Source organism: Pagrus major, chromosome 8 (genome assembly GCF_040436345.1).
Source record: "Pagrus major chromosome 8, Pma_NU_1.0".
NCBI classification, from domain to species: Eukaryota; Metazoa; Chordata; class Actinopteri; order Spariformes; family Sparidae; genus Pagrus; species Pagrus major.
Window position 1 is genome coordinate 4,825,066 of NC_133222.1, and position 14,971 is coordinate 4,840,036.

The 14,971-nt window shown below is 43.6% G+C and overlaps 1 protein-coding gene across 1 annotated transcript in view; it reads right to left on the minus strand.

Annotated features, from left to right (window-relative positions):
• Positions 1–14,971, minus strand: part of brsk2a (BR serine/threonine kinase 2a) — a 179,121-nt gene that overhangs the window by 26,510 nt on the left and 137,640 nt on the right. The window contains exons 5-8 of the mRNA XM_073472160.1: positions 12,843–12,959; positions 7,236–7,269; positions 7,057–7,125; positions 5,419–5,565 (exon numbers count right to left, since the gene is read on the minus strand). Coding sequence (XP_073328261.1) covers positions 5,419–5,565; positions 7,057–7,125; positions 7,236–7,269; positions 12,843–12,959 — 367 coding nt within the window. The remainder of the gene's footprint in view (positions 1–5,418; positions 5,566–7,056; positions 7,126–7,235; positions 7,270–12,842; positions 12,960–14,971) is intronic.

A 14,971-nucleotide genomic window follows, 5' to 3' on the forward strand; every position in this document is an offset into this window, starting at 1 on the left:
GTGCAAAGGAATTAATCACTGAAGAAAAAGTTGAATGCAATCTTCTGCCTGTGTATAGAAACGTTTGGCGCAGTATGAGCCGAGTTACCGGAGACACAATAGGACAATACGAGCAGATTGAGCGGGTTGAAGTAAATAATGAGGCCTTCAAATATTAATACTGCCAATGGGAAAAACTTATTGAGAAAAACAGAGAGAGGTGCAGCAGGAGTATGAGAGAGTGGTGATACCGCCGAGCTATAAGCAGAGAATATTATCTCCCTCACACACACAGCTGACCCTGCCAAGCCCTCTGGTCTAAAGGGAATCTCCCATTCTCATTCTCTTCCCCATCTCTCTCACTCACTCACACACACTCGCCCTCTCAATACTACTCTTGTCATCACACTTTTAATGTGGCCACTTTGTCAGCAACACTGTCAGCGTGGGTCCTTTGCCAAACAGAACGAGGCAGGAACTGTGAGCAAAAAAGGGCAACAAAGGAAGATGTCTGTTTGAATGACTTCACAGTGTTTCAACTGCCCACAGAGGAAAACAGGATCAATGTCACTGTTGGGACTTTTTAATTTGCTCCTGCTGTTGTTGCGCGACCACAGGAGATACACACAGCAGCTCTAATTATTATCACTTATTCAGAGGTATAGTTCTTGGGTGAGTGCCTACATCGCTGTCTCAATGTTCCCACGTTTCCCAGAGGACTTTCCTCGGTGCTCCAATGCCTTCACGTGAAACTAGTTCAATCACAGAGCTTGCCAGACTGCGGTCACCGACTATAGGTGAGTCGCATCTGCTTCCACAGAGGTCATGGTATTGACAGAGACACCCTGCCTGTCAGATAGAGGCCAGTGGGTGACCTACTCTTTCCCACTTTCATTGAAGGCCTGCAGGCAAGAGACTGATATCACACGCAGGCTTGAAAGTGATGTGGTTTGAAATGCAGTATCACATCAATCAGTCTTTAAATGTGACAGTACCAATTCCAGCTGCTTTCACTCAGGCAGAGGGGGAAAGCTGCTGTAATGCTGGCTTGCTTAGGTGTGTGCACGAGTATGTGCTCATGTACACTATATTTTTTATCTGGTGCTGCATGAAGTAATTTTTGTGCAACTTGTTTTCATACAAATGTTTGCAGGGCTCACGTGTGTTTGCATGTCTCAGTCATATGACTGTTTATTAGAGCAGGGAGGGTCATCAGGGTGGGTGGAGCAATAGAGTACTTAAATAATATCACAATATTTCAGACAATACACAATATATATATCTCAATATGTTGAAATTGCCTCAGAGGTGCTTCATAAGTGCTAGGACTGGGCGACAAAACCAAATATCACAATATTTTGACCAAATAGAACAGAACAGAGTAACTAAATATTTTCACATGACTGTTTTACCACATAAAAAATGACCATGCCATAGAAATTTGTAATTTGGAGAAAAACAGCAAACAACTAGAAAACAAACGACTACTACTACTAAATGCTACTGCTACTGCTACTGCTACTTAATGCTAACTCCAGCATCTTCAAAATTGATTATATGACCCACCAAATGAGATAGTAGTCAGTAGGAAATGTGACGGGGGGTTGCCGTACTCATTTTTAGCAAAATGGCCAAAATATATCCCCATTGTTAACCTACTCTCCACCATCTCCATCCCCTGGTAACAGAGAAAGTGCAGGAGCAGAATCTAGTCTGTCCGCATCATTGATCCTTCACCTGACTGAGGTTTGTACAAGTTTGAATCTGTGGCCAGGACTCTGAAATATCAGCCGTCTCACAGTGCTGCGTATCGATAAAAACACGGCGCTCTCCATGGTGCTGAAGTAGCAGACGGATTTGTAAGTGTGCCTTGTTTCTCTCAATCCTTCTCAAATATTTTCTAACCATACGCTATAAAAACTATCCTCTATACTATATCGTTGCCTATATACTCGTAGAGTAATGTCAACTCCATGATCAAAGTGACAAGGACCAACGTGTCGACGCACAAGTGAGATCGGATCTCAGAGACACACTCCTGCCTCCATAATATTCCTTTAATATGTCTGTGATCGTTCAGTAGCATCTGTGCTGCTGAAAATACACCCCCAGAGGGTTCCTGTTATTGGGTCAGCGCCACTCTTAAAAATTAATACATCTCTGCCTGGTAGTAGCTACTTGTATCTTATCATGTAGAGAGTAGTAACGCCAGATAAAGGTAAGTGGCCTCTCTGCAGCATCTGACACCGGTGAAGTTTACATGATTAACTACAGTTTAATTTCTCAATGAGGTCAGTTTAATTTCTCATTTGTGGAGACAGAATCAGATGCACTTCCTTTATTTTCATTCCAGCAACCTTGATACTTTGCGCTGCCCCCATGAATGCATAATTTGTCTGTGATTACCTGCTCTTTAATATAATAAGCTAGCCAATCCTTCTCATTAGCCCCGGATCATAAGGAGGCAGGACGTTATATGTTTCATTTGAATAGTGAAGATGAGATGATCGTGCTCAGGTGGCTCGCCCCCGTCACCTCCAGGGACCTGGACTACATGGACAGGAAATGAAGAGAAAGGGTTTTTTTTATCGGGCTAAGCCCCTTAAGCCCAGGTACGTGCCCTCCCACTCTGACTCGCTCTGTGTGTGTACTTGTGTTCATGTACAAGCAAAACATAATTAACAGAAGGTGTAAGTAGACATACCAGAACACAGCCAGGAGTTGTGGTCTGATAACGCCAATCGATTTGATTGAACAAACTACTGTCAACATTATTAGGAAAAATAATCCCTTGCAAAAGAAGAGCGTGTTCCCTTATGATGTCATCCCCACCCTCGGTGCACCCGCTCATCCCTGACCGAGCGGTACACCGCTTAACTCCAAGAACGCTCAATCTAAAAGGGCTGTTTGACATTCTGTGAGGTTACAACACATCCCAAGAGCTCTGTTTGGAGTTCAAATGCACGGGAGGGGGGGCGAGAGCGGAGAGGTAGCATATTCTCTCCCAGCAGCTCGGCCTGTGTGTTACGGTTTGTCGAGGACAACGCTGCAGGCTGCTGGACATATCTAGGGGATCTCAGGGTGACCTGTCCTCCTCAGGCAGAGGAGAACAGAAAACTAGTATACATACAGCATACCAAAGAGGTGACGTTCACGAATCAACACTGCTGCTTATCTTAAAAGGGGCCGTGCATTCAGGTTGTCAACCCTCCTGCAAATGAGCATCTTTTTCTTTGTAGCTTTCTGATCTTTTTTTTTTTTTTTACTGGTGGTGTTTTTTGTTTTTCTGTGAGTTTAAGTTATTCTGACAGAAGGCATGAGGAAATGGAGCATCCGCATATCCGCTTCAGGGTGGTGTCATTACATTTGCTTAAAGGCAAGCGCATGAAAACAATTTTGTTTACCACACTGAGAACCTGAAGAAGGTTTGTGCCGACAGTACATGTGTGAAAATGTGGGGTTTTATGTGTGTGTGCACAGACACAGTAACTTCTGAGCATGTCTGCATCTCTGTGTGTCGTCCAAATGCGAATTGCAAGACGAGAACAAAGGGCAGCACCGTCTCTCTGTGAACTGTGTTTCTTTTTCTGAGATCTCTGGCCACTTCCATTATTTACATTTCCCTCTGTCCATCGCGCCCTGTCCCTCTCATCCTGACTCCCTGCCCTTCACATCTCTCTGTTCTCGCGCCCTCCTCCAGCCACTTTGCCAAGGTGATCAGATGCTGTGCAGAAAGGGACTGGCATCGCGATGAGTGCACTAAACAGTGCAGAGGGAGAGCTCACAAACAGCGGTCCTCTCCTGAATTCACATCCTGTACTTGAGGAGGAACTCAAACGGAATCGGGGATGAGGCGAGACAAACGCATTGGGAACACAAGGGAGAAGAGAATAAACAAAAAATAAGACAATGGTTGGCTCGGCAGCATCGAGCTGATATTAGCCACTTCAGTTTGAACGCGTATGCCATCTTGCTCTCTCCTCGGAGCATTAAAAGTTTTCTGTGAATCTGCAAAATAATGATTTCCCTCTCTTAACAAAGAACCGAGGTGTATGGGTTTTTCCCCCTCATGAATGGTATCTCAAACAACATCTATTAATGTGTTTTGCTTGCTTCTACAACATCATTAGTAAACACTACAAGTTGTGGACTGTGAATATAAAATATTAAGCGCGAATATAACTCATGTCTTATTGATTGAGATCGAATGAATTGTGCATAACGAGGTGCAAAGGGTACTTTGTACCTTCATGTAGGGCAGAGACACGGCATGCATAATGCTGAAGAATGGCAACATGTACTGTAGAGGTTCATAAGGCTTGTGTAATATTAATATTTGTGTGCTAACATGGATGTGAGGGCAGTAAATACATACCCTCAGAGATAAATGTATAATTACACACACAGCCACGTGGTAGTCAATCTCATAAAGAAGTCATGGACATTAATAAATAAGATAACACTTTATAATAAACATGGTTAATTTATAGTTAATTAAACCTGAATTAACAGTTATTGCACTGGTAAACAATGAAACACATTTATTAAACACTTGTTTAGTGTAAAGTTGGAACTGATGTTTATAAACCTTAATAAAAGATTCATAAAGCATTTCATTGTTTGTTAACAGTCAAATAAATAATAATAATTAATGTTTAATTAACTATACTTGTATTGAACATTTATTAATGATGGTTATTATAAAGTGTTAACCCTGGCTGCAGGGTTATGGTGCGAATAAGCCAGCTCAAATATTATTATTACTATTAACTGTTGTCACTTTCAACAAAGTTGAAAGCTGAAATTGTCAAAAAACAGACTTTCTCCCTTGAGGGGCCAAAACTGAACATTAATGAGAGAGGGAGAAAATAATTCTGGTAATTCAAAAAATGTCATGACAGGATAATCCTTCTAAGTTCCTTAAATGTTTTCTTTCCTCGCCTCACAGAGCTTCTGGGGTGCTTAATGGACTGACTTCATGAATGAAGTGTCAATCAGCCCATTGTGCTCAGAATATGAAATATAATTAGTAATTGGTGATCATATATATTAAAAGGGCATAAACAGCAGTTCATATTCAGTTATTAAATTTTTCTGGTGAGCCAAATGAAACCGTATGGCGGGCAAGCTTTGGTCCATGGACGATAATCATGATATTTAAAAAAGAAATATTGATATTGCGATTATAATAACCCTCATGATAATGTCATATATGCGATCGAGCACCTCTTATAATCATTCCTGTTTCTTTCCATTCGATAATATCGTTATTGTGAATTCTTCTGGCAACGATTATCGTGTAGTGGAAATCTGATATCATGAAGAATTCACTCAATAAGAACAAAGGCACCAAGCTCAAGACCAAAATCAAAAGTTGACAAAAGTATATAAGCTTAAATCTTAAAGGTGTGAATCATCCAGTCGCTTAATCAAACTGACCGTTAGTCTTTTGGTGGCATCCACTTCGATCATGCCACGGAGAAGGTTCTGACAGTCTGGAGGGATGAAGTGTGGCATGTGAAACACTCCCAACTTCACCTTCTCCAGCAGATTCCTCAGGTTGTCGTCATCGAACGGCAGCGCACCCTGGAGAGGGCGAAAGAAAGAAGCAGATAATGAGCAGAAGAGGGGAAAAGTGGCGAAGTTATCGAAATAAGAAACTAAGTTTGAACACAGAAAATAAGCCTTCACTCGACCGAGGGCTGAAAAGAAAAGAAATAAAGAATTTGAATGACTAACGAGGCTCGCCAGAAGAAACAAAACCACATTTTGAGTCTTAATCCTGCACCACTTAAAGAACAGGCTCGCTTTTCTCAACTTGTTCAACTCTCCAATTAGAGCGTTCTGCCCTGAGCCACAATGCAAAATAAATAATAAACAGCAGTGAAGCTGAAAACAGGGCTTTTCTAATAATTACCCAGCTTTCTCATTTACCTCGTTCATTTAACATTCTCTCATCAGAGTCATTTATCAGAGCGAGCTGACACCTCACAGATGTGGCTGTTTGATGAATGACAACCTCTAGCAGGAGACAAGATGGAGGGGTAGAGGGAAAGGCTGAGAAATTAAGAGAAGTAGAGGGGGAAGAAAAGGAGGGAGGAAGGGAAGGAGGGGAGGTGGGGGTGAAGGCTTGTGTAACAGATGATCTGAGTGCAGCCTAACTGCTGGGGAGTATGCGCGTCTCCCACAATCAGACAAATGGTTATCTCGCAGCCAGACAGCAGGACGAAAAACGGGAGAAAGACAGTATTCATCTGCAGTCAAGCAGTGACGGAGGAAAAACTTTTTGTTTTTGAAGAGAGAGAGAAAACGCGGTCACGGAGGAGACAGTGGTAAAAAAAAAAAACATCAGGTTTTATGCAACACAAGAGTACACGGGAGACTGTCCTTAACACAAGTACACACAGATATGAGACAGAAAAGACACGGAGAGAGGGTGAAAGAGGCAAAAACAAAGACAAATAAACAGAGCCTGTGGCCAAAAGCCGCCCTGTCAGCGTTGGTATTTATTTTGGGCTCTCTTCTTTCAGTTTGGCTGGATGAATTATTCATGGAGCAGGAGTGTGTAGGAACTACAGTACAGCTGTTGATGAAACAAAGCTTCGGGGCTGCACGGCTGGGGAACCACAGACATAATGTAGCTGGAGAATAGACCTGATTATGGATACAGCATTGTGTGTGGATACAGGATAATGAATAAAAAGATGCTTCGATTCTCTGATCTTTCTATTACGCAAGAATATCATGCTTGAGGAGGTTTCGGCAACGTTTTTAGAGCAAAGACCTTCTCGATATTAGGATTTTCTATTTAACTGCCTCAACCCTGATTTTTTATGTTTGGAGTCCCTGAGGCGGCTTCAAGATCATCTCGTTCCACGGAGGTCAACTTTGAGTGCAAAGTTGTGAATGTCGTGTCAGAAGGTGCTCTCGCTTTCTACTTTTGATCCTTTACAGCTGCCACAAAAGGGAAAAGGTAGCCATTTATGGTTACATTGCATAACAGCGGGCTTTAGTGGAGAAAATAAAATGTCCATCAGTCAAGTCACCATTATTAGGAAAGAACAAGCTGACACTCACCACCAAGAGGGCAAAAAGAATGACCCCACAGCTCCAGACGTCTGCTTTCCTCCCGTCATACTTCTCTCCCTGAGGACCAGAGAGTGTTTGTTAGTGGGCGGAGTGTTAGGGTCGGTTAAAATAAGAAGCAGAACTTTGTAAAAAAGAAGCTGGCGATGAATCATTGGAAAATGACTTACCCTGATGACTTCTGGACAGGCGTAGTGTGGAGATCTGTCAGGGAAGAAAAAAGAGTGAATGAATTGAGAAAGAAACAGGAAAGAGAAAAGAAAGGTTTTTTAAGGACTTTCAGAGTCAGAGTTATACAATCATGACACTCCAAACATTCAAAAAGACATAAACAACCAGACGAAAATGTGAAAAACGCTACTTAGGCAGACAATAAATGTCTCCAGCGAGCGTAGATCAAGATGTGCTTTTGGGAGTTTAGACATCCTGAGGGTGTTTGGATGTCCTCCTGCTTGCTCACTCAAGGGCATCCTCTCACAGCAGACAGTGAACAGACCCACTAATCTTTACAGCACCTGGATGGACTGACAGTAAACCCAATGACGAGATTGACACACCAATATCGTATGAAGATTTATGGAGCTAGCTTGCGGTGGCCGCTCCATACGCCAGTGGCTATGGATGAGGAGAGCGACTTGTTATTCTATCCATACACAGCTGCACTTCTGCAGCACTTTGACATTGCCAGATTGGTGAATTCAGTACCTCAGAATACAAAAAAAATGTGGTAATGAAAAGTGCTTAACATCAATCTTAAATCAGAAAACTTTTTAATTACATGACGTCTCTTTGTTTCTCTGATTTTGGCCGGCTCATGTCTACATGTCACTGCACACAGAAAAGCAAATCAGGCACCTGTCTCCCCAAAAACCTCTCTGCCTCCTTCCTCCACTCAGTCTTATCTAACACCAGGGCATTTGGCTCTAATGAGAGACTATCTGAAGTCTGTAAACATGGCGCCCATTAGCTCGCTTGTTGTCTTATGTACTCATGAATATCAGCCCTGACGGGAGCGGCTTCCTCCGGCTGTCAAAAAACTGGCCGATAACAAACGCTGCCACCGTGTCAACGGGGAAGTTCAAACGCGAGCCTATGCAAATAGGGCCTTCCTGATTGCATGTGTCAGAGTGCATTATGCAGATGAGCAAGGAATAAAAAAAAAAAAAAAAAACAAGCAGGAGATTTGCACTAGTTATGCCTCTCGAGTGCCACGACATGCGAGCCACAGCTGGAACCAGCGTGAACATAAACTAATTATTTGCAGGGCTTTAGGTGGCAAACACAGGATGAGGGTAAAGGCTGGAACACAAGCACCTCAGCTTCTTCTTCCTGAGCTGAATACTAATGTGACAATAAAAAAAACAGGCAATCAGTCGGCCATATCATCTACAGTATATGCTTCTAATATCTAATCGGTCTGCTACCATAGCACAGTCATCATATGGCTTATTCTTCCTATATGTTCACATATTTCAGACATATAACCTTGAAACTCTCCATAATTGTTTCATCTCTCCACTGTGGGAGTGAGTCATGTGGCGAGGACCTGTAGATATTCATGACCAGTCTTTCCTGGTGTGTTTCACCTGGATTTAATGACCTAATTTTATTAAAAGGTGTAAATAAAGTTTATTTAAATGCATGCCAGGTAACCACATTAAAATTCTGGCAACATACTGTACATCATGAAATTTATATGATGATAAAAAAAAAATCCCTCGCTGCTCACAACAGAAATTCACATTATATCCTAAGACACTCAAGATAAATAGAAAACGCTGTAAGAGCCACTTCCCTCCGACCAGAATGAAAAATACAGTCTTTTGTAGAACAGTTGCGCCGGGTTGACATGACATTAGTCTTTTCCTACTATTTGCTACTCTATCATCCTAACACAACTAACATCCCATAAATAAAATTTACAGACAGAGCAAAAAAAAAAAGTTGGCTTCGCTCTGAGGACAACAAATAGAAGCATAAAGACAGAAAACGCATTTGGTTAAAGCAGCTACGAAGAACTTTAATTGTGTTGACTGTGGCGCCCCCTGTGCCCAAAAGCAGTAATCATGATAATCAGTATGATCTAGCTAACACGTGCATTCGTTTTGAAAGCGAGTGAAAGACAGACCCAGCATATTGCTAATGCTTTTAGTAGCAATATTCTCAGATGTAATGTCAGGTGTGTTACCAAAGGTGTGTTACTAAAGGCAGCTTCAGTTAGCAGCAGTTAGCGGTTATTTTAGCAACAAGTAAAGGAATCTGTCCATCGGGAAACTCAATCCTGAACGTTCGGAGGCCGGAGGACATCAGAGGGAAAACCAGAAAACAGTATCTCCATTAAATATGATCCAGTTTCACCGATATAGTTTGTATCGTGTGACGACGCGCAAGAGCGACATGCAAGAATAACTATAACAACTATTTAGAAAAAGTCGATCTTCTCGCAAATGCCTTGTTTGCTTATGTAGATCATATAGCTGCATCAGTCTTAAATCCCTACTGTTCCATAATCAGTTAAAACTGCTTTCGGTACATCTATGGACCAAAGATTATATATTACATCAACCAGACTGCTACAGTGCCGAAAGAGAAATGAAAAACATCCAATAAAAGCTGTAAACTGAAAGCCTTATCAGTGTCAGACTGTTTACACAGAGATGTCTGGACCGCAAGTTCAAAAAGGTGTATTTTCTAAGTTTACCACAAGATTACCATGTCCCTTACAGCAAAAAGGTACATTGCGCACAGTTTGCAATGAGAGTATCATGAGCTTTGGAGATATGAGTTCCTATGGAGCCTTGAATGAATCAGCAGTGTGGGCCGGCGAATATATCGGAGACACCGAGAGACGCAGCTCATCTTTATGAAAATTCATCTTTTCCAAACCAAATTTGTGCGTCTCCTCGCTGCACACAGATAATTTCCTTTCATCAATCAAAGCAATAGAACTAAACAAACAGCGAGCACTAATGAACTTGCAGCTGGGCTGATGCAGACAGAGCGAGAGAGAGAGAGAGAGAGTGTGTGCATGCACATTCCTGGATCCATATTTGTACATGCTCGTCAATGCCTCGGCTCATCTATACGTATGCACGTCACCGTGTATTCATGTACGTTGCTCCGACCGAGGCTCCCCCCCCACGCTACCTGGGGTGAGCCTCGTCCTCACTCAGCTCCATTACCCGTGGCAAATGGAATACATTTGTGTCAGACTGCTGCACGGGGAGAGGGGGGCCAGATAAATGCGTTTAATTAAAAACTGTCATATCTACACTTAGAGATGGGACAGTCAGAAGAGCATGAATAATCAATAACCACACGTACAGTGGATTGCACACTCGCACACGCATTAGGCCACGCTGTAGACACACACAAACACAAATGCTGCTCCAGTGAGACACACACACAAACAGATCAGGATGCGGTGATGGAGCTGAGAGTGGAGTGAAAACAGAACTACTTCACTCAGCTGTGTGAGGGAGTGTGGGAGTTTTGTGGTACGTGCGCCTGCGTCTCTGCAAGACAGCTCTGTGTTCCCACCTGCAACAAGTACCTTTAGCACTTCGTAAGTGTACGTGGGGGACTGAGCAGATGCACAGCACCTGGATGGGACAGCACGGAGTGGAGCAGAACACATTCAAGTATGGATACGGTTGATCTAAAGAATAATGTGAGAGCTGTCACATCTCCGTGGCCTCTCTAGGAAAAGGAAACACTTCAGCGTGGTCATCATGGCTGCAGCATGAGTCAATCGAGCACATTTTACTTGCAGATAGCTCCGCGCACTGCACTCAGTCGGCCTGATCTCAACCGATGACTCATGAGAGCTTAGGCACTGTGCTACTGCTGGAAGAATTATGCAACAGTATCAGCTGCGTGCTTGTTTGTGCGCACGCACATGCTTAAATGTGCGTGCATGTGTATTATGGAGAGGGAGGAAGAGATAGACAGACAGACGGAGAGACAACTAGACAAGCAAAGGACAAAGGGTCCAAGAGGTCAGGGATGAACTAAGCCTTGCCAGCGCTGTGTGCGCATGCGTGTTTGCAGAATTGCGTGTATGCGAGTGTGTGTAATTTCAGCTTCGGCTGATTTGGAGGTATAATCTGGACTGAATCAGGTCTGAGCCGGGGACAGATGTCACAGGGCCTTCTCTGTTTCGATCAGCTGCTGCACGCAGTGTCGAGTGTAACCACAGAGCAGAGATTCTCCCCTCGACCCCTTGGGTTGCATCCAAAGGGCACCGGACTTTTTTTAAGCATTTCTGGAGTGATTTAGACTCCTGTCATGTGTCCTCTTCACTGGGGGATATTTTTCTAAATCTGCAGATGTATTAATCCACACAAATTTTGAGACATGCATCATTATGTGACCCCCCTCCGTTATAATATGCTCCAAATCAACTTTATTTCCCACGTATGCCTGGCATTATCTCCGTAGGAAGCCGAATAAATCACAAAATCTGCTCGTCAACTTGTTAACTACACCTAAAAAAACTGATGCTCATTAGCATTTGGTGAGGAAATAAAACAACAACAAAAAAAGTATAGTAAAGTTACAATAGAGAGAAATTTAAGTGAAAAATGAGACCTTCCCCGTCTCTCTCGGCTGCCTGTACAAGCCTGTGGACGATTGGTTTTGTTGTTTGATGCTGCTGGACTGTGGATTTCTTTGTGAAGGACTCAGGTTGAATTTTCCAAGGCAGTCCAAAGGATGTGACTCTAAGCATGTTCTCAAGTGCCTCGGCTCTTACTCCGCTCTGCTAACAGAGACCACAGGTTGACCAGCTTCCAGCACAACACACAAGTGACTCAGAGCTCCTTTAACAAAATATAATACCAACAAACATCCAATAGAGGAGTGTCAGCTCTGGTCTTGTATAGTTCTGATTGTCCAGGAGTCCAGGTGGAGTTATGGCACCAAGCAGTTACATACTTCTGGCTCATTGATACCTAATACAATCAAGTTTTCTTTTCCTTTTACCGCCCAACATTGTTTGTAGTTAACTATACAAAAAAATGGCAAAAAAAGTTATTTAACTGCTTGGACCACTTTGCAAATCTGAATGTATTTGAACTGCCAGCAAGCTACCACAAACTATCACATGTTAACATCTCATTTCCAGAGTTAACTTCAGGTGAGAGTGAAATGAAAGGAGAACAACTTTGTGTGCATCAGTCAAATTTTCCTGTTAACCTCCGCTGTCACTGAGTTTATGAACCCCGTACTTAAAAGTAAACCATCATCAACTGTGCCGCTTCTTTTTATTGACAAATGTGACCCTGTGCACTGTTCACCACACTCCAGGGTTAAATAAAAACACTCCCAGGATATGGATGACCATCCTCGGAAGACTTTGAAAGTGACTTTCCCCGCAGACAAATTCATTACGGTCGTTGTGAGATTGATGGGCCTGGCGTGGTCGTGACTGCCCGGTCATAAAACCCAGCGTCAGATATGAGGAGACGGAGAGCTGTAATGTGTGGCCGTGGCCCTGGCCCCGCTCACAGCCAGATAGCAGACTCTGTGAGAGACACCAACCGTCTCTCTTCAAGAGATCAACACGCTGCGATAAGGGAGGCTTTGAGAACACGGCACCTTGCAGAGGACTTGATAGCTCCACTCATCATTCTCTACCGCTTCTCCACTCTCCTCTCTGTGGCATCCAGGCAGCTCCACGTGCCCTCCGTCTGTGACCTGTTTTCCCTTTATTCTCAGACATTTCCCCAGACATTGAATTAGAAAAGCTGCATCATGATGTTTTCTATACAACTTACCCACAGCTGGTTTCCAGCAGACTGTCTCCAACCTGAAGGGAGGCCATGCCGAAGTCTGCTATCCTGATGTTGTTCTTTTCATCTAACAACAGGTTCTCGGGCTTCAGATCCCTGTGGCTGAAAAATAGTCAGATGAAAACATAAAGCAGTTAATGAAACATGAACGAACACATAAGTCATATACACTGCACAGTCCATCAAACACCTGTGGATTAAGCTTCGATGCACATCCGAGCACTGAGAACAACACACCACCGCAACCTGTTACTCCTCCACCGCCCTCCTCCTCCTCCCTGCAACACCCTCTCTTTGATCGGCCCGTGCTGAAACGACAGGGGCTCACCACCTCAGCGCCGAGCTGGTACAAGGTGTGACAGCCCCCTGCTGTGTCCTTTTTCTCCTTCTTGTTTCCCTTCCTCCTTCGCCCCTCACCCCCTTCCTCTCATCTCCCAGACAGCCACCAGCGAAACCGGCTGAGCAAAGGGCATTGAGGGGAGCCAAGCGCTGAGGAGGTGTTCATTAGCTGCCATTCATTAACCGCTAAACACAGCGAGGGGGATAATATCCAGCGGACATCGTCTCTCTCCCTAAAAGGGGCCGCTGAGATGAAGATCTGTCTCATATCACGTCTGCTCTCGCTGTGTCGGAGGTTAAGAATCTCAATCCTGATGAGTGACTGTTCAAAAGCAGAGTAGCGTTAGCGCTTTATTATGCATTTAACATCTCTTTAACATCTCGGGGTCAAGGGTTGTATTACATCATACTGCGATGTTCTGGTGATATCTACCAAGGCTGGGGATAACACCACAGACATCACACACGTGTGGGAATACCCTGATATCCATCTCCATCCATCTTTCTCTTTACATATGTGTATACTTACCTCCCTCTATGCTTTTTATAGTCAAGGGATGAGCTATGGAGCCACACGGCTGTCAGTATGTCATGAACTAGACTTTCATCTCCTCTTTAAACGAATGATAGAAAGGGGAGAGGAACAATAGCTGGATGCGTCAGCCTTTGAACAGTGCCTCATCACAATGGACGTTTAACCTTAGATGACATCAGCTGCTGTACAACTCGTTTCCTGTCCTGAGGGATTAGCTGTCAGCTGGTTTGTTATCACACTGGCAGTCTCTGTGATCCCTGCTATAATTGAAATAAAATGCAGATAGCATCTAAAACAGCTCTCCCCAGGCTAAAACCTTTGTCAATTCACACAAGCATCATTTGGCAGTGATGTCAGTAGCCCGAGAGTTAGTCTTTTAACTAATACTGTCAAAGCACACGAGGACGGGAACAAACATTTACCCAACTTGCTCGGGGGCCACTAGTGTGTGCCTGTGGTTGCATCTCCCAGGAATGTGTGTGTCCCCCCACCCCCCCTTTATTCCACCAGGCCAATACTGTACGGGAAAGTTCCTCATCAGCATGCCTGATTAGATAACGCTTCAAAAATAAATGTTTCTCCTGGCTAGAAAAATGTTTTAGACAGCTGAAAGTTACAAATCACTTGTGACTGGAGTTTAAACATGACAGGAGGTCAAAATGTAGCTTTGTAGCTACAGGGAGCAGAAGACAGGGCCCGAAGGACGTTAAATAATTTGCTGCGACATCAGCAGCAGCGATGACATCAGTCGCGCTCGTGTTTAAGACGCCGTTCAAACATTGCTCACTATTGACATCATGGGGGACGTAACCTAACAGACCCCAATTGTGGATCTGCAGCCTCAACACAGTCATAAATATCTAAGTACTCTTTGACTGTCAGCCTCGGATGCAAGAAAGCACACTAAATCATTACCTAAATGACCCATAAACACGGCATAAACACTGTGTGATCACAGGGCTATCACATGTAAAACACAAAGAGCCAGGCTTAAAGAGAGCGATCCACGAAAGAAAAGAAGGCAACAGCATATTTATCCAGCGACAGCATCAAGGGGACATATTGCATCCGGATGCTTTATTGGTTGTCAGGACCGTGGGATCCATAATAGGACATTAAACTGCCTCTCTGACACATTAGGCCGCACTTTGCTACTGTAATCTCGCTCACACAGAAGGCCTTGCAGCAGGGATATCTTCCGTGTTGCACTCTATATGTCATACAGGAGGAGATGCTGGTA